At 36.8% G+C, this 21,459-nt stretch overlaps 1 protein-coding gene across 2 annotated transcripts in view; it reads right to left on the bottom strand.

The window, feature by feature from the left end:
* LOC115220274 (neuroblastoma-amplified sequence) overlaps positions 1-21,459 on the bottom strand; it is a 91,222-nt gene that overhangs the window by 40,627 nt on the left and 29,136 nt on the right. For both annotated transcript variants that reach the window (XM_036509976.1, XM_029790385.2), the window contains exons 17-32: positions 20,345-20,496; positions 19,504-19,650; positions 18,272-18,350; positions 16,995-17,099; positions 14,064-14,128; positions 13,161-13,232; positions 12,950-13,024; positions 12,111-12,185; positions 10,659-10,788; positions 9,948-10,082; positions 8,385-8,558; positions 6,515-6,588; positions 6,146-6,205; positions 4,812-4,871; positions 3,736-3,799; positions 850-908 (exon numbers count right to left, since the gene is read on the bottom strand). In XM_036509976.1, the coding sequence (XP_036365869.1) occupies positions 850-908; positions 3,736-3,799; positions 4,812-4,871; positions 6,146-6,205; positions 6,515-6,588; positions 8,385-8,558; positions 9,948-10,082; positions 10,659-10,788; positions 12,111-12,185; positions 12,950-13,024; positions 13,161-13,232; positions 14,064-14,128; positions 16,995-17,099; positions 18,272-18,350; positions 19,504-19,650; positions 20,345-20,496 (1,526 nt within the window). The remainder of the gene's footprint in view (positions 1-849; positions 909-3,735; positions 3,800-4,811; positions 4,872-6,145; positions 6,206-6,514; positions 6,589-8,384; positions 8,559-9,947; positions 10,083-10,658; positions 10,789-12,110; positions 12,186-12,949; positions 13,025-13,160; positions 13,233-14,063; positions 14,129-16,994; positions 17,100-18,271; positions 18,351-19,503; positions 19,651-20,344; positions 20,497-21,459) is intronic.

Raw genomic sequence — 21,459 nt, 5'->3', positions numbered from 1 at the left:
CTACTATAGCTTCAGGCCAACCAAAGCCTTATGAGTGGATTTGGTAGATGGAAACTGAAAGAAGCTCATCATATGTGTGTGTGTGAGTGTTTGTCCCTCACAACTGCTTGACAACTGCTGTTGGTGTGTTTACGTCCCCGTAACTTAATGGCTTGCACTTAAGAACTAGGGGTCAATTAATTCAACCAAAATTCTCCAAGATGGTGCCCCAGCATGGCTGCAGTCTAATGAATGAAGCAAATAAGAGATAAAAAGTTGATCACCTTAATTGTATCCAGTATATTACACAGGTACAGCTGTGTGGTTAAGAAATTCATTTTGCAACCCATGGGCACAGGCATGGTTGTATAAGTTTGCTTCCCACCACATGGTTATGGATTCAGTCCCACTGTGTGGCACCTTGGGCAAGAGTCTTCTACTATAGCCCTAGGCCAAACAAAGCCAAAGAGTGGATTTGGTGGACAGAAACTGAAAAAAAGCCTGTTATGTCATCATCATTTACCATCCATCTTCCATGCTGGCATGGGTTGGATGGTTTGACTGGAACTGGTAAAGCCAGGGGCTACACCAGGCACCATTGTCTGTTCTTGTATAGCTGGATGCCCTTTCCTAGCACCAGCCACTCCATAGTGTAGTTTAGTGTAGTATAGTGCCTTGCCTGCCTGCCCACCCACCAGGTCTAACCACTAGAAAGTGGTCTAACACACTGCCTCACACTCAGCCACTCTACTGAAAGTTTTCATTTATGTAACTATAAGAGATATATTTAAATGATCAACTTATTTAGTTAATTAATGAAACTCTGAAACAGATCCCTTCAATATTGAAGTAATAGACAGTAACACTTACCTTCTTCCGGCCGCTCGTGTGAGCTTTACTAGCATATTTCTGGCTGCTGTTTCCGATTCCTACAAATAGATAGTAAGACAAACAATTTTTCTTCCAGTTAGCATTTATTCCAAGTCCCTCATTCTACCAGGCATCTATAAAGTCATAAATCCACATCTCCATTAAATGTTTTACTACCATATAATGGCACAATCATGAAGTAGTGAGTTGGATTCCCAGACCAGGCCATGTGTTGTGTTCTTGAACAAGACATTTCATTTCAGGATGCTCCAGTTCACTCAGCTACAGACATGAATTGCAACATCATCACTGGTGCCAAGCTGTATCGGCCTTTGTCTTTCCCTTGGATAACATCAGTGGCATGGAGAGGGGAGACTGGTATGCATGGGCGACTGCTGGTCTTCCATAAACAATCTTGTCTGGGTTTGTGCCTCGGGGAATAACATTCTAGGTGCAATCCCATGGTCAGACATGACTGAAGGAGGTCTTTACCTTTACCTAATTATTTGCTAACACTTACCTTCATTATTATGTTCTGCTTCTCTTCACCATCTTGCATTGTCTTAACACTGTCCCAATCTCTTACAAGAAACCACAACCATAGTTTGATCAGATTTTCAATACAAAGTCTGTTTTGCATTGTAGTTCTAAGTCAATTGTGCAACCACATACCAGATGTATATATACAAGAATATACATATCAAAGCAAATACATATAAGAATATGCATATATATTAACATTTGTTAAACGATGATGATGATGATGATGATGATTTGATTATATTATATTACATATATGTGTGTATATATACAACCTTCAACAAAGTAACAGTCATGTACACAACTTGGACGGACACATACCAGTACACGGACATACGTTCACATACACATGTACACACACACACAGTCGCGTCTGCCCATTCTCCTAGATACACACATACATACGTAGCACATGAGTACAAACATACATACATACCTACATATGGGCATACACACGTACATACGCACGTACATGTACACACACACATACATAGGCACATGCATACGTGCGCGTATACATACATACGTACATGCATACGTACGTGCATACACACATACATACATACATACATACATACGTATATATATTTAACCTGAACTAACTAGATGTAAGGGAGAAAAAAAAAAAACAAGCAATAGTAAAACAAAAGTTTTGTGATATAGAGATAAATGTCTGATTATAGGTTTTAGAGTTTTGTTTTGGGGGTGAGGGTCGTAAATCACTTCCTAGTTTCGGCAGGGAAGGTTGAAATTTGATATTATTGTGATGAGTGGTCAGTCTACATCTATCCATCACTACAGGTTTATAGCTTTAAGTTTATAGTGTGTATGTGCATGCATATACACACACATACTTACATATATACATACATACATACATACATACATACATACACACAGGCGTATGTACGTACATACATACATACAAGCATGCATGCATACATGCGTGTATACATACATACACACATACATACATATATATGACGAACAAACTGTAACTTTCTCAGATGAAGCACGAATTTTTGTCAGTGAACAGGTCGCGGATTTTAGCGACGAAAATATTTTGACAAATTAAACTTAAATGTTGAAGTGAATCGAATGGCTTTTGTGTGTTTCTTAAATGGCTTACAAACACCTTCCACGCTGCAATTGTTTTCGTTCCAGCACACAATCTCAGATCAAATCACTTGCTATGCGAGTACATCTCCGTAATATATATATATAAATCTACATCATCATCATCATCTTTTAACGTCCACTTTCCATGCTAGCATGAGTTGGACGTGTGGCTGAGGGCTGGCAAACCAGAAGGCTGCACCAGGCTTCAATCTTGATCCGGCAGAGTTTCTACAGCTGGATGCCCTTCCTAACGCCAACCACTCTGAGAGTGTAGTGGGTGCTTTTTATGTGCCACCGGCACGAGGCCAGTCAGGCGGCATTGGCAATGACCTCGCTCGCATCTTTTACACATGCCACCGGCACAGGTGCCAGTAAGGCGATGCTGGTAACAATCACGCTCGAATGGTATTTTTTACGTGCCATGGGCACAGAGGCCAGATAGCCGCTCTGGCAACGATCCCAGATAGCCGCTCTGGCAACAATCCCAGATAGCCGCTCTGGCAACAATCCCAGATAGCCGCTCTGGCAACAATCCCAGATAGCCGCTCTAAATCCAGAAAACAGCAGCATACCATGCAAAATTGAAGAACTGCTTGCACAACACTGCAACAGCTCATTGTCAAAGCCAAATAGTTAAGAGAAAAACCAAAGCAATATCTCTCAGTAATGTTAAAAGGCTTTTTTTTTTATATAAGAATAACCTTCTCCCCAAAGGTATACTTTAATAAAAAAAATAAACAAAACCTGATGCCTAGTGGTCTTATAGCAATGGAATTTCTAAATCCCTGAACTATTGCTCGGCAGTCCTCAACCCTACATTAGGCTCACCCATCCTTTTGACAAGTTTAAGTCCAGCCAGGTTTCCGGTAACCTTTGTCATAAAACTAGTCCAGTGGAGATGCCAGTTTAGTCACAAATAACCCAATGAATTATATGTTACTAGTAGCATTACTCAAGTGACTCAAGTGACCCGGCATATGTATACACACAGATTGAATACTAGATATTTCTTATCTTAGCTACAAGAAAGTTATTTGTGAGCAATAGGTCCCACCCTTGGTAATTAGTTATGAGAGATACATCGAAGTTCAGCAATATCAGCAGGTGAAAAGAAAACTAGAAAGGTTGTGAAAATCACAATGTAAAATAAGCACACGAATGCATGTCTGTGGTTATAGGGATAAACATAATTGGATTGTTACAAAATATTAAATTAAGGTTATTTACCTGTGACAACTTAATGGAATAAATGGTTTGTTTTAAGCCATTCTCTTCAAAAATTTTGGCAGCCCTAAAATTTGTATAGTACACAAACAAATAAAAGTATAGTTATATTTGATACATTCACAATACAAAACTATTTTTAAAACAAATGAAAAAAAAGCATGTGATAAACAAGCAAAAATGTACATTTTTGATATCACAATCCATCTCTGGATATAACACAAGGTGCATATCTCTTATCAGAAATTTTCAGTGAACTGTGCTAACCTTATTTTCAGACATTCAAAATTCATTTTTATTTCACAGGCAACAATTGCCAAATTCCGAAACACTTCCAATTATTTGGAAGATTTGTGATACAGACATCAATTAATAACGAATTCATCATCATTTAACATCCGTTTTCCATGCTGGCATGGGTTAGACAGACTGAGTGGAGCTGATATGCTTGAGAACTGCAACAGGCTCCAGTGATCTGTTTTCGCTTGGTTTCTATGGCTGGATGCCCTTCCTAATGCCAACCACTTTACAGAGTGTACTGGGTGTCTTTTACATGTACTAGCACAGGTGACCTTTTAAATCCATTTGCTTTAAGAGGAGTTAATTCTTATTGATATCAAAATGTCCTTCCAGTTCCTTCAATAACATGCAAATGTGTACAGTTTACACTCTCTTTCTCTATCAAAACTTTTCCAGTGATTTTTTATGGATGTAACTACATAAAAGCTGAGCTTTGTTCCAATGAGTCTGTGAGTACAAGGTAATTGAGATGAATGCATGATATATTCCAGTGAGATCTTGGCAGAATGTAACACTTGTAGTAGCAGACAAAAGATTTCAAAAAAGTTTGAATACAGAAGAACCAAAATCTTTAATCAAAAAAAATTTTTTTTGACAATACTGTAACTTTGAAGATGAATTGTCACAACAGATGTTTTACATTTAAATACATATATTACTGTATTTAAGGAAACAAATACAGTAATGGTTATAGCTTAACGATATTGTTTAATCAATAAAACAGATCAAATAAGTTCATAAATGGAACCTTTCCAGCAAGTCGTTTACAAAGTACTTACCATATGTGGCTTTCCAAACGTTCTTTCTGTTTATGGAGATCTTGTATGTAAGATCCTGGTCTATAACACAAAAACATATCAAATTGACATTAAAAAAAAGAAAGAACTGTATCTACTAAATCAGTAAGGTAATGAAATAGGGAAATGTCTTTGTAGAAATGGAGAGAAATATATTTTTAGCTCATGAGAAAATAAAGCAACTAATTACTCTAAACATCCATAACATGACAGAGAAAATACATCAAAGAAATGTCCTGCATACTAACGACACATATGTAATATAGGGAGTTAAAATTTTTTTTTTTATTATTTCAGGTTATCTATGCAATTAGCAGCTCGAAACTCCCATCTGCTAACAACACAGATAATCTCAGCTAACAAAATTTTTCAAATCATCATATGAAAGATATGAAATCCTACAATATAGACATACTAATTAACTGCATTTTAGTTTAATCTATTTAAAATTTACCAAAATATTAGTAGATATTTTTATATCCAACTCCATCGCCAAAAAATGAAACTGAAAATGAAGAACATCAAACTTCTATATAAAATCTATATTTTCCATGACTACAGTTAGATCTACCAGAGACTTGCTCTTTTCTGCCACTCATCAGCAGTCTTTCATTCTTGGTAGCCTCAATGAAAGCAATGTTGGTGCACTTGATATCAACAAAGCCCATAACCATGTCTGGTATAAGAACAGTTTAGCTAAGTTTCCTGCTTACAGCATTCATCCAGCTCTCATTTCTTAGATCAGACATTCCTATCTGACCAATATTGAGCCACTGCTTACACATCTGGGATGGTAGAGGTCTACATCCAAAAGAAGGCAATCCAACCGACTGAGAAAGTTTCAACTACCATCACACTTTAAGCACTATTCTTCAGCAGAACCATTTTCTATCACCTCGGCAACAATCTCTGAATTTGCTAACTGCAGCCTTCTCCAGGCAGGACTCTTATTTCCATCATCTGTACTTTCTTTCCAATTATATATATGACAGGCTTCTTTCAGTTTCCATCTATCCAATTCACAAAGCTTTGGTGGCCTAAGGTTATAGTAGAAGACACCTACCCAAGATGCCATGCAGTGGGACTGAACCTGGAACCATGTGGTTGGGAAGCAAGCTTGTTACTGCAAAGCCTTGCCAGCACTTATATTTAAGAAACTATTATCAATGGAGTTCACTACTTTTCCCATCCGATCCACACAAACATTTATATACACAAATAAAGTTAAGGTCCTTCTGCTTGTACAAAATACTAAAAGAAAATAACATATTAAAGAATTACAAGAACTCTCAGTCAGAAATGATGGATTAACTCACCCCTGAATTTTATTTGGAAGACATTTGATAATACTTTCTGCTTTGTTGAGTTGATCATCACTGAAAATAGGAGAAAAACAGATTTCAAAGTAGAATGCTACACAAAATGAGGTTGAATTAGTGCATTAAGAATGAGCTGTTTTAAACTCTTAAGAATTTGTTTTAAACATTTAATTAAGGACTGACACGGTTAGTTTGAAGAAAATTACACAATCATTAAGGTGAACATTTTTTTTTTTTATTGAATAGATCGAGTTAGCTTAAATGTTAAAAACTTAAAATAGATATTTTATAAATTATCAAGAAAAAATATTTAATAAAAAATAAATAAATTCAAAGCTAATATAATAAATCAATTATATTATTTACCGTTCACAAATGTAAAGTACATCCACAGCCATTTGTATCTTATCTGCAGGGTTGCTAATAATTTGAGACGACAACTGTAACAGGAAAATAGCATACATAAAAATATGTATGTCTGTATGCGTGTGCGTATGTGTGTATGTATGTATGTGTGTGTGTATGTATATATATATATATATATATATATATATATATATTTATATAAGGATAAGATTGTTAATTCAAAAATAAAATAATGATATTATCAAGTGGTCAGCATGGAAAAAATAACCTTCAAAGGTAATAATTAATAAAATTATAAATTAGGGATTCTACAAGATACCACCATGGAATTAAGCGACAGGCATTTTGAACTGGCCATGATGCATACGTGCATATATATGTAGGTATATGGTCGTATATGTAAGTATTCGTATGTTGCATTTATATATATATACTCTTTACTCTCTTTTACTTGTTTCAGTCATATGACCGCGGCCATGCTGGAGTACCACCTTTAATCGAGCAACTCGACCCCGGGACTTATTCTTTTGTAAGCCCAGTACTTATTCTATCAGTCTCTTTTGCCGAACCGCTAAGTAACGGGGACATAAACACACCAGCATCGGTTGCCAAGCAATGCTAGGGGGACAAACACAGACACACAAACACACACACGCATATATATATATACATATATACGACGGGCTTCTTTCAGTTTCCGTCTACCAAATCCACTCACAAGGCTTTGGTCAGCCCGAGGTTATAGTAGAAGACACTTGCCCAAGGTGCCACGCAGTGGGACTGAACCCGGAACCGTGTGGTTGGTAAACAAGCTACTTACCACACAGCCACTCCTGCGCCTATATGTATTTATGTTTCTCTTCTGTGTGTATTCTACTGACGAGGCAAAGCATTCCTAAATGCAAAGTCAGAAATCCGGGATCTAGAATTATCCAGTAATTTTTTACTAGCTTCATCTTGTCTCTTTGTTTTCTCTCCGTGTTTGCAATATGGACAATTAAGGTGGTTTTAGAGTCAGATTATGGCTGCTATTTTCAGCATGGTGGTATCTCGTAGATACCCTAATTTATAATTTTATATATATATATATATATATATATTATATACACACACACCATTCAGACTTCTGACGCCATCACCATCAATACCTCTGACTTCACTGCCTTCCCCACCACCAACACTGTCTTTCACATCACTTACTCTCATCGTCATCCCTGACCACCTCAGCTACCACCACCTCTATCACAACTACACCTCATACTATTAGTATCACTCCATGACCATCACAAAAAGGCTAAACGTGTGTGTAAAAGAATTATGTTCAGTATGTTGGTTCAGTGTTCAGTCTCTTTTTCTCTCACATACTCTTTCCCTCTCTTATCATTACTCCTACTGTAAAGATAAGATTAAAATGAAATAATATATATATATATATATATATAGGAATTGGTTGGTGCTTTTTACGTGCCACCAATTGGTTGGTGCTTTTTACGTGCCACCGATTGGTTGGTGCTTTTTACGTGCCACCGGCACAGGAGCCTGTCAAGCTAATCTCAAGACCAACCTCAAGTCACGTTGTTGCTAGAAGCACTAAAATAGAAAAAGCACCCAGCACATGCTGTAAAGTGATTGGCATTTGGAAGGGCGTCGTCCATCCATAGAAACCATGCTGGAGCAGGCACTAAAGCATGGTGCAGTCATTGGATTGCACTGAATGCTACCTGACTGTCCTAATCGTGCTGCCATGGAACATGGATGGTAAATGATGATGATGATACTAAAGATGAAATCCTACTGAATGAATGAATATTCATTTGCACTTGAAAACTCATGTCCATTCTGCAATTTGATAAGTGAAAAATCTACTTACATTCGATTTTGATGCTTCAAATACCTTGAGAGGCAAGGTTATATCCTCTTTTGCAACGTCCATTAAATATTGTTTCAATAAGTTCATATAGGCATGAGGGTCGTTTTTTTCACATCTCTTCAGAAAAGGAATCAACCAGCTGTAGATGTTTTTTATGTATTTCTCAACAGAAGACTGCAACAAGAGAGAATGCAATAGAAACGGCAGAAACAAAAGAAAAGGGATATTTTCAAATATTTTACACAACTTTCAGGACATTTATATTTTTATGTGGTTCTCTACTGGAACCAGGATTCTGCAGTTGAATGTGTATATTCTTTTAGTCTTTTACTGGTTCCAATCATAGGACTGTGGCCATGCTGGAGCATACTGCATTTAAGTGTATAATCAATTCCATCAACCCCCAATACTTTGGCTGGTACTTTATATACTTAGAAAGGATAAAAGGCAAAGTGGACCTGGTGCATTTGAACTTAGAATACAAAGGTATTTTGTTTGACACTATGAATATTACTATTACACTCAAATGTGTAAAAAGATTTGAGCAAGGTCATTGCCAGTACCGCCTGACTGGCCCCCGTGCCATGGCACATAAAAGGGCACCATTCGAGCGTGATCGTTACCAACGTCGCCTTACTGGCACCTGTGCCGGTGGCATGGGTAAAAAGATTCGAGCAAGGTCGTTGTCAGTACCACCTGACTGGCCCCCCGTGCCGTAGTATGTAAAAAGCAGCCACTACACTCTCGGAACAGTTGGCGTTAGGAAGGGCATCCAGCTGTAGAAACTCTGCCAGATCAAGATTGGAGCCTGGTGCGGCCATCTGGCTCGCCAGCCCTCAGTCAAAATTGTCCAACCCATGCTAGCATGGAAAACGAACGTTAAACAATGATGATGATGATGATGACAGAAAAATAACTTATTTACTTTTATCATATCTCCTTGCTTATGCTCACTCTCACTGTGATGTTTCTTTCATTTCAAAATAAACTCAATGAAATCAAAGAAACGGATATTGCTGTAAATTACCATTCCCACTTTATGATTGAACAGTTCAAATTATGAAAATGGCGACAGAATTAAATGAAATCTCTTCAGTAATTCAAATAAATGTCTGAATTTGCAGAACTGATCTTGGTACAAAAAACTATAATCAGAAAATACTTTAAATATGCTATCACATACTCCCATTCATATTCCATACATGGAGTATGGGAAGTGTATGTAATATGGTATATGAACAGTATGGCCCAGTTGTAAGGGCGGTGTACTCAGGGTCATGAGATCATGGTTTCAATCCCCAGATTGGTTATATTTTTGAGCAAAACACTTCATTTCACATTGCTCCAGTACACTCAGCTGTGACAGACTGGCATACAAAAGTGAGGTGGTGACTCAGGAAAATCACCTAAATAGAGGTCTCATGAGCCAAAGTTTGTATTCACAGCAACTGATAGAATGGACAGTCCACTCTATACTGTGAATTCTGACTCATTGGGATTGATTGTTCAACCACATTGAAGGGTGACAGAAAACAACATGGAGTAATAGTATGAAATACTAACCTTGCTCATGAGGAGATGAGCCTTTTGAATATTTGACATGTTTTGTAATTGCTGGAAAGATAATCCGCAATCAATATGGCAGTCATAAACTAGGCAGTCCATAGTGAGTAAATCATTGAGCAGATCTTCCAAACCCTGAAATCAAAATATAAAGAAACAAATTAACAAAGACAAATAATTTCAGACAAATATTCAAATTTTGTGAATTCTCCAACTGAAAAATTGGATATGTAAAATTGTCTGAAATTCATGGATTTTTCTTTCCTTCCCCCATCCCCCCAAAAAAGCACAGGCATGACTGTATGGTAAAATGCTTCCTTCTCAACCACATGGTTCCGGGTTCAGTCCCACTGTAGGGCACCTTCGGCAAGTGTCCTCTACTATAGCCTTGAAGCAACCAAAAGCCTTGTGAGTGAATTTGGTAGACAGAAACTGAAAAAACTATCGTGTGTGTGTGTGTGTGTGTGTGTGTGTGTGTGTCCTCCACTACTGCTTGACAAATGGTGCTAGTATGTTTATATTCCTGTAACTTAGCAGTTCAACAAAAAAGGCTGATAGAATAAGTATCAGGCTTAACAGAAAAAAAAAAGTACCAGGATCAATTCATTTGACTAAGAATTCTTCCAGGTGGTGCCCCAGCATGGCCACACTCTAATGACTGAAACAAGTAAAAGATAAAAAAATTAAAAAGATACACAATAATTCACTTACTGGAACACCTCGCTCAATTCCAATTTTAATGAGTTCCACAGAGTTATCGACCATCCGAGATTCTAATTCAATCTCACAAGCCCTCTCCACATACCACTGTGTCAGCACTGATTCACGGTGAGATAAGCCTCTATACAACAGACAGAAAAATAGGGTCAATAAAGAATAATTCATCTGACAGAAGAACAAGCAGCTTATAAATTTATACATTCCAAGAAACTGAGCAGTTATGAATGCTATTGTTGTTGGCAGGTAATTGTCAGCTCTTTTCAGCAGGTATATTCCCCGGGTCCAGCCACATGACCAGTTGAGAAGAATCCCTGTCAGTCTGTATCTCCAAAATACCTCCTCATCTGCCATGATGGACCATGTGGCATGTAATCAACCAACACAAGTCATCAGCCCAGTCAAATCCTCAGTGAAGAGAACACAGAAAGCAGGGTCTGACTCAGAAAACTGAGCAACGTGGCCAAACAGTCCAAGCTGGAGCACTCAAATCATACAAGTAACAGGATATTTCAAAGTTTCTAAGCAAAGTCATTCAGTGGATACGAAATCTAACCAACAGTAAACCCATAATCCTGCAAATCATCCTGTCACCAAAGGAGTTCAGGCAGCTCCTAAGGGCCTCAGACAGTGCCCAAGTCTCACAGCTATAGAGCAGGATATGGAGGACCAGAAACCTAAAGACCTGAACCTTTGTCCTCCAGCACAGATATCAATAGCACCATCTTGTCCAAGTCTTTTCACTGAGATAAGTGAAGCAGTCAACAATTTTAACATCTCTTTGAACCACAATAGACTGAGGGGGAGTCCTTCAAGAAGTCAATGAAAGACTGGATCTTTATCTTGATCCAAAAGACTCTAAGACCAAGTGGTTCTGCTGCGTCACTCAGTGAAAGGAGAGCACTCCTTAAGAGAGTCTCAGTAAGAATAAATGCATCGTCAGAAAAAATCCAGATTTTGCAGATTTTGTTGAATGTTTGCCACCCCAACCTCTCAAATTAAAGAAAATAGACAGATTAGCTGTTACATTCAGAAGGGTAAAGACCCCCTTCGGTCGTGAATGACCGTAAAATGGCACCTAGAAAGCTGCCCTCCTAGGAACAAGTTCAGGCAAGGTTGTTTATGGAAGATCAGCAGTCGCCCATGCAAACTAGCCTCCACCTCTCCACACCACCGATGTTATCCAAAGGAAAAGCAAAGGGGCTGATATAGCTTGGCACCAGTGACGTCAACTCATTTCTACAGCTGAGTGATCTGGAGCAACGGGAAATAAAGTGTATTGCTCAAAAGCATACACACACAGCCCTGTCCAGGAATCGAACTCACAACCTCATGATTATGAGCCTGACACTCTAACCACTGAGCCTTGCACCTTCACATGTTCAATAAAATACATTATTTCTAATTCATAGACAAGTGTTCTTGTTTCAGATTTGAGTTACTTACTTATACTTCAACAGATGTGGATATTCTTCATACAAATTAAGTCCAAGATCTAAATACTGAATATCAACAGCACACCTGAAAATGCAAATAAAAAAGGTAAATAAATTTTAAAAAAGGTTATTGCCACATTTATTATTATAACTCATTGTAACTGACAGACAGACAAATCAGAAATTATCAACATTTTGATAACAGCCCTTCTGGGGAAATCCTCTCAAGTCCCAGGCTCATTCCACTGATCTTTTATCGACACAAATCATAGTCTCTAACTAAAAGCTTACTTCTTTTTTTTTTTTGTTCCTGAGCACTAATTGTTATTTTCTTGTTAATTGTTATATATATTCACTATAAATCTCTTTAAACTTAGCTTTTGTGATCTAAGTAAAGATATTTTGAAATTTACCTGTTTTTCAGAACAGTCCAGATAAATTTGGTGCTTAACTCTTTCGTTATCATATTTATTTTGGGATGCTCTGTGTCTCTTTCAATTATTTAAAATATAACAAAGAATTTAGTAAAATAACTTAGTCATCATTAAGCTAGTGTTGGGAACATAAATTGGGACTAAGGTTTGGTGGAAGATTTTAATTCAAAACTTATGAAAACAAGACATTTGTACTACAGAGCCACAGTCGGTTTCAGCCGGGTTGGTAACAAAAGGGTTAATGGACTTCTTTCATTTGTGAATAATTTTCAACGTCTTTCTAGAAGTTCCAGTAATAAGAATACAAGAATGCTCACCACCAGCACGGAGGCCAGATAACCGCTCTGGCAATGATCAAGTATACCCAAAAAGCTATGCATGGGGACTCAAGACTAAAAATGGCAATTGTGTTTACCTGCAGTCTTCAGCTTCACACCAGTCATCGTCTCTCCATCGATCCTCTTCCCAAGGGAACACCATGCCACTTGGACTACATGAAATAAGCAAAATAATTCTTAAGACAAAAATCTTCCGTTTATCAAATATATGTCAGAATGTTTGAGGAATTAATATAAACAGGCTAAAATACAGTAATGAACATTAAAATAAAAATTTATAAAACATACCCGACTTCAGGTAGTAAATTACTATACTCTCGCGGGGAGGTAGTTTCTGGGAAATTGGACAAAATTGCCAACCTTCAAAAATAAAATTGATTAAAATATTGTGTTATTATAAATTCAAATCTATTGTATAATTATGAATTTAAATCTAAAATAAAAAAAAATATTCTAATGAAGAATAAATAGCTCATACTAAATACAAAAATTAATTGGATTTTATTGTTTTTTGGTTTTTGTTTGTTTTGTTTTCACTTGAATCTGGAAGAATGAACAGTACTCGTGACCTTTGCAAACCCCCTAAAAATGATTAAGTATAGGGGTCAGAGGATGAAGCAAGAGAAGATAATGTTGAGTTTGAATTATTGCAGGTTTTAATTGGAGGTGGGGAAAGGAGAATAAGAAAAGAGGGAAAAATCCCAGGAAGAAAAAGGCTCTGAGAAAAATTATTCGAGTAAAAACATGTAAACATAATCTGAGTTGGAAAAAGAGAACAAAAGTACGAGTAGAGATAAACAACTAATAGAGCAGACGTAATGGTATAAGTCTCTACTTCTATTTCTTTTACTACCCACAAGGGGCTAAACACAGAGAGGACAAACAAGGACAGACAAACGGATTAAGTCGATTTTAAGGCAGCGAGCTGGCAGAAACGTTAGCACGTTGGGCGAAATGCGTACCCGTATTTCGTCTGCCGTTACGTTCCGAGTTCAAATTTCACCGAGGTCGACTTTGCCTTTCATCCTTTCGGAGTCGATAAATTAAGTACCAGTTACGCACTGGGGTCGATATAATCAACTTAAAACCTATGTCTGTCCTTGTTTGTCCTCTCTGTGTTTACCCCCTTGTGGGTAGTAAAGAAATAGGTATAAGTCTCTACATGTTTGTTGAAAGAAAGGAGATACAAACCTGTGAGGTAAAACTGCAGATCCATGATAAGTAAATAATGCTTCAACTGCTACAACTTCACTGTCCTGTAAAACAACATTTTAACTTCATTATTTTTTTTTTTCTCAGTTACAACTGAATACAAAAAAAAACAAAAAAACATTAAGAAAACATTTTAAAGAGCTACAGGAGAGCTTATAAATCCAGATTAACTTCAGATTCAACATTATTCAGTGACTGAAGAAATTTATCCCTCACAAGACAGTGGTCTATTACCAAGTAATATTCCTAGGTGATCTGAGGCATGGAAAATAAAAAGTTCTAGCCAAGCACCTTTAGTGAATATGAACTAATAGCCAAGGAGTTGCAAGTTCAAATATCAGATCTTCCCGTTTGTTTCACTTCTATATTATTTCCAATAAAACTATAATATATTTTGAAATTTAATTTTCAAATAATAGGGATGAGTTAGCTAAGAATATAACTCTTATAAGATAAACGAGCCAAGATATCAGCCCACCAATTTTTGTACTAGAAAGATTTAAAAAGTTGATCATTTCAAGAACCTTTTAACAATGATGGTTATGCACCAATACATATGTGTGACTGAAAAAAGACCCTTCTACCAACATTCTTAAGTAAGTCAAAACTATCCCTAATGGTCACCACCTTCCTGGTTGGTGCAGTTACCTACTCTGAAGATCTGAAAGTAAAAGAGACAATTTTGTTCAATAGGGAGCTGACAAGCAGTTGCTCAAACTGCTGAAAATAGCAGCCAAAATCCTTACAAATCTCACCCTACCATCATAACTGCAAATTGATGTTGTACAATACAGCTCCAGATAAGCAAATAACATGATTGCCAGAACTGAAACATCTTTCATCATCATTTTGTTTGACTATGAATGATCTAGGAATACACAGCAACGACAAAACAGGTCAAGTTTCTGCTGCTTGGAAACTTGACCCACAAGATTCCCTCAGATCACGCTCTGCCATCTTCAGATAAAAAATTGCACACTGAAAGGCAGCAACCTGGCAGAATTGTGACCAAAACCAGACAAAATGCTTAGCTGTATTTTTTTTCTTTTATGAGTTATAATGTACTTCAACAAGACAAATTTTATTATTCAAGACAATTTTTATTATTCATCATTATCATCATCATCATTTAACATCTATTTTCCATGCTAGCATGGGTTGGACGGTTTGACTGGGGTCTGGGAAGCCAGGAGGCTGCACCAGGCTCCAGTCTGATCTGGCAGTGTTTCTACAGCTGGATGCCCTTCCTAATGCCAACCACTCCGTGAATGTAATGGGTGCTTTTTACGTGAAGCGAGGCTGGCAACGGCTACGATCAGTTGTTGCTTTTTTACTTGCCACCGGCACAGAAGCCAATCAAGGCGGTGCTGGCATCGGCCACGTTCGGATGGTGCTTTTTACGTGCCACCGGCACAGGGATCATAACTACAATTTCCATTGATATTTGATTATTATTAAAATTATAAACCTATAAATATAAACAAAGGAATTCAGATAATTTTTACAAATTTTTAAACAACTTGTTTTATTCTACTTGAATCTGATTTTATTCCACTTTTTTTTTTTTTTACTTGTATCTTGCATCTTCTTCAGTGTGGAAGCATTAATAGGCTACATCACAAATTGAATTGCCTTTAACCCTTTCGTTACCAAACCGCCCAAAGCTGCCCGAAAAAAATTTTGGTTAATGTGACCAAACCGCCCAAACCCGCCCGTATTTACCTATTCATATTTAAATGAGAATATCAGAGCAAATCTCTTTAGTACATTCGTGAAAACACGTATTATACTTCGTAAACAGTTCATCGACAGTTTTGTACAACAATCAAAGTGTAATTTTAATTCCGTGAATTTTGGGAGATTTTTTTCCGAAATTTGTTCCTATTGTGTTTTCAAAATTTGTAATTCTGACAAAAAATGGATACAAATTTCATTATATCAAGCAGCGAGTCAGAATTCGAAGGATTTTCTACTGAAGACCTTCATAAATCTAACTCTATGACTGAAAAAAAAAAGCACGTGGTATTTGATAATGAATCTGAGGTTTCATTTTCCGAAAGTGAAAACAGTGAATCCGAGAGCTCCGACAGCGATAAAGAAAATGAATTGGCACCTGAATGGAGTGAAAATTTTAAAACTGTTTCTTTCAGTGATTTTTCTGAAGAAACTGGACCAAGCCACAGACTTTCCCAGAAGAGTAAAGCCTTAGACTATTTCTTTTTACTTTTTCGAATGAGCCTATTTGAAATCATTACGGCGGAAACGAACCATTACGCTAAATGTAAACAAAGCGAAAGAAAGGATAGTTAGTGGTTTCCCACAACCTTAAATGAAATTAAGACTATTTTGCCATAATTATTATTATGGGTATCAGAAAGTTACCCAGAATAACAAATTCTATCATAAAATTTTGTTGTATACCCAATTGAATATTAGCTAATAACCCATTTTCTATAGCAATGTTTGAACAAAATTTTTATAATTTTATATTTTGTTGAATTTACCTGTATCTACCTGCAATTAGAGTCACTTTGTGACAAAAATTATAGTATAGAATTGGTTGAGAACATTTCGTTAAATTATCTTCCAAAAATCACATTAATATATTGATAAATAAAAAAGTTATAGTTGTTTAATGAAACCAGATTAAATTTATGATTATGTTAGAAATTAATTGAAACACATAAGGGGTGTATTTTGGTCAGAAATATAGTAACGAAAGGGTTAAAGTTCATTAATTTATTTGTCTCCATTGCTTATGATAAACACCTTGTTTATTTCAGATTGCATTAAGCAGTGTATATGGAATATTTACTTCAGCAACTTGTACATATATTTGTTCAAAGAATATGGTAAAACACACAAGAAGAAAAAATGTTTTTGCTTTAATTGCCAGCAACAGAAACTAACCTGAGCAAATTTAATAGCCTCCTCTACAATGTTTCCTGAACGAAAAGTTTCAAAAAACACTTTATCAAAACGTTCTTGCGCCACATGGATGCCACCCAAAATAAGCTGGAAAAGAAAAAGTTACATTAAAAACATCCAGTCAACAAAAGTAAAACAATCACAAAATCAGCATCATCATCAGCATCATCATGTAACCCTTTAGCATTCAAGATTACTCTGTCAAGTGAGTGCAATGATTGTTTATTCACATCAATCTGAATCAGTCATGCATTACCTTGTAACTTTGAAATTTCAATAACATGAAATGACATGACATGCATTATCTTGTAACTGAAATTTCAATGAAATGACGTTTTTTAATCACTCCATTCATTCATTCATTCATATAACCAGTCATACTAACATCTACTATCGTAACCTGTAACTATTTAATTCTCCAAATAACCTTCAAACCATAATTCCCTAAAATAAGCCAGAAATGTTTTGCTGGATGTGTAATGTTAGTGTGCATGTTCAACAGAGTGTAAGCATCTTGAGAGAAAAGTTGGGCATAAGAGGCATCAGATGTGGTGCACAAGAGAGACGACTGCGCTAGTATGGTCATGTGATACGTATGGACGAGGACAGCTGTGTAAAGAAGCGCCAGTCTCTAACATATCCCCTTCTCTAACCATCTCTCACGCTCCCCATACACTCTTGCAACCTCTACCCAACCACACTCCTTGTTCTGTCCCCACTCAGCTTGTACTTTAAGGACAAAGCCTTATGACTCATCACCATTATTTTAGCATTCTTTCCAGCCCCACCCATTCTTCTCCACTTTTTCTTCCATAATGTGAACAGCCAGGTAGTAGCTCTTCTACAGCAAAAAACCTGTTCTGTTCTGGACCCTTTTCTCACTCCTTCATGCTAGATGATGACTCATCTCCTAGCATGAAGTCACCCCACTCCCCACAGTACCCTATTCAGTTGAAGGGGGTCTTCATCTTAGTACTAGTGCCAGAAGAATAGCACCCAGTACATGCTGTTAAGTGGTTGACATTAAGAAATACATTCTGAACTCATTCGAAAGACATTCTGCAGTCAATTCATTCAACTAATAAATTCTTCAAGGTAGTGCCCCAGCATGGCCACATGCTAATGACTGAAACAAGACGAAAGATAAAAGACACACACAAAATGGACTTCCATACAGTTTCTATTTAGTAAATTTCACTCAGTTCAGATAATAAAAAAAAGTAGAAGTACTGTTGTTTAATGGAAATTAAAATGTCTACCTCGTATGTCCTCAATCGGTACAGGTACTGCAATAATTTCAGCCGAGCTCTGCAAAGTTCTTTCTGTTCTAATAACAGTCTGTAAGAAAAAGAAAAAACAAAGAAGAATGTAGGCTTAAATTCTACTAAAAATAAACAGGATGGTCATGTCTAGAGTGCCTTACACTATTTTTAATACTGTCCCAAGTCCTAAGACTCATACAGCTGGTGACACAGTTTCAATGGCATATTGATGACCAACATCTCAACATTCCTCCTGGATGGGATGCCAGTCTATCACAGGGTAACTCATTTACAGCTGAATAGTGAAATGAAGTGTTTTACTCAAGAGGATTTAGGCTACCATTCGTTTCATGTCAAGGAACACCTTAACAATTATCAAGCCTATCGCATGGAACATTGATGTTCATCTCCATTTTGGATTAAAACAATTAATCCAAAATAGAGATGAAGACTAATGTTCCATGTGACAGGCTTGATAATTGTTAAGGGGTTCCTTGGCATGAAACAAATGGTAGCCTTAATCCACAAATAAAGAATCTTTAACATTCATTCTCATTGTTCAATATTTACATATATATATACACACACACATACACATAGTCATACATATATTCTTTATAGAATTAAGGATAAAATTACTAATGATTTTATCAAGTGGCCAGCATGTAACAAAAACCTTGTAAGTAATTTCTATTTACAATTATCTACATAATTATATCAAAGGGGGTTGGAAAACCTCTCCACACTCTAGACATAGATGCCAGATGACACTAAAAACCACCTTACGTCTCCTCTTGCACAGGTTGTAAATGAGCAAATGAGAAATAGTAAATACAATCTTCCAGTTAATTGTGTATTGGACTAATTTCGAACTAAAAGTAATAAAATACTGCTCTCTTCAGCACAAATATTCTGAAGCATATAAGCACAAATAAATATATATATATATATATATATATATATATATTCATATGAACACCAAAGCCGCACAACCATACATATACAATTTGCACGTATATACTAGTGAAAGTTGAATTTACATTTTTCATTTCAACCACATGCTATTTATCAAAATAATAATATCACAGCAAATGCGATTTTGATCAGGAGCAAAAATATCTTTATTTATATTCATTATAGAATTAAGAATAAAATCACTTCAATGATTTTATCAAGTGGTCAGCTTGTAACAAAAACCTCATATATACATACAGTGTGTATATACTCACGACTGAAAATCTATCTGATTGAGCAATTCTTCTCTTCTTTGAAATATTTTATCTTGTCTTCTTTGAATGCAAAGTGGACTGAAAGGATCATAATCTTCCTCTTCATCACTGTCGTATATTAAATCCTCATCATCACACATCACTAGCCTGAAAGATAATTCAACAAATTAAGTTATAAACATATTTGGAAACAGTTTATCAGTAAAATGGATGAGATGTAGCTGGTCAAGTCAATATTTATCATCATCATCATTATCATTGTTTAACGTCCGCTTTCCATGCTAGCATGGGTTGGACGATTTTGACAGGGCTGGCGAACCAGATGGCTGCACCAGACTCCAATCTGATCTGGCAGAGTTTCTACAGCTGGATGCCCTTCCTAACGCCGACCACTCCGAGAGTGTAGTTGGTGCTTTTACGTGCCACTGGCACAGGGGCCAGTCAGGCGGTACTGGCAATGACCTCGCTCGAATCTTTTTACTCATGCCACCAGCACAGGTGCCAGTAAGGTGACGTTGGTAACGATCACACTCGAATGGTGCCCTTTTACGTGCCACCGGCACGGAAGCCAGTTGGCTGCTCTGGCAACAATCATGCTTGGATAGTGCTCTTGGCACCCTACTAGCACGGGCACAAATGCCAGTAAGGTAACACTGGTAACGATCACACTCAAATGGTGCCCTCTTTATGTGCCACTGGCACAGAAGCCGGTTAGTCGCTCTGTCAATGATCATACTCGTATGGTGCTCGTTGCACCCCGCTAGCACAGATGAATGAAAACCTAGACTTATTCAACTCATATCTTAACCTAAATACATTTCAATTTCAAATTCCCATTTACCTTCCTCCATCTTCTCTTTTGGCAATTGCAATCATGGCTTGTAAATCGGTTCCTTTCAGTCCGTATTCCATCAGTTCTCGGAGAGCATTTATGGTTTCTGGTACTCGTTCAAGACATTCATGAAGGACCCAGGAACGTTTGCTTATTTTACGCTAAAATATAAACCAGCTTTTCTTAGTAGCCATCAAAATCTGACTTGCCGATACACAAATATAACGACAATGAATAGGAAATGAGAGAAGGAAATAAAAATATCAAAAATTTAGTAGATACTAGTAGCCATAGTAAATATATTAGTAGCTATAATAAATATTAGTAGACATAGTATGTAATGAACATGGAAAAATAATTCAAGGTAATCCAAGCTGCTACATCAAGAATATTGCCTAAGTGCAACAAACAGACTACTAGGAAAGACTAAAAGAGCTGAGGCTCTACTCCCTGAAAAGAAGAGACAAAAGACATGCAGTGATTGATTGATTGATTGGTTGGTTGATTGATTGATTGATTAATTGGATGGATGGATGGATGGATGGATGTACGTATGTATATGAAAAATCCTGGAAGATCTATCACCCAGCTTTGGGAGTGAGAACTATACCAATCACTAGAATGGATCCCACTGCAAACTACCAAAGTCTCACCTTCTCTGTCCAGAGTAAGAACCCAATACTGTAACAGCTTAGGGTTCAAAGGCCCACAACTTTTCGATGTTTTGTCAAAAGGTCTCGGAAATCTACGAGGTGTAAATGTGGATGAATTCAAAGAACAATTAACTTTTTATATAATAAATCAGGCGAACCCACATCATGGCAAGAAACACATGGACAAATTCTGGAGACAGGACCAGAAAGTGAGTCTAAAACAAACATGTTATAAACACTAATGGTGGTGCACCCAGCATGACAAGAACTCCTGGCTGAAACTGACAATAGAAGAATAGAATAATTCAACTTGAAAAGGAAAATGAAAAATCAATTGGAAACAAGTCAATTATAGACAAAATAGTTATTAATAGTAAACACATGGCTCAGTGGTTAAAGTGTTGGGCTGACAATCATGAGATAGTGATTTCGATTCCAGACTGAGCTGTGTGTTGTGTTCTTGAGCAAAAC

Source organism: Octopus sinensis, linkage group LG16 (genome assembly GCF_006345805.1).
Source record: "Octopus sinensis linkage group LG16, ASM634580v1, whole genome shotgun sequence".
In the NCBI taxonomy this organism is placed as follows: Eukaryota; Metazoa; Mollusca; class Cephalopoda; order Octopoda; family Octopodidae; genus Octopus; species Octopus sinensis.
This window is presented reverse-complemented; position numbering and strand designations above follow the sequence as displayed.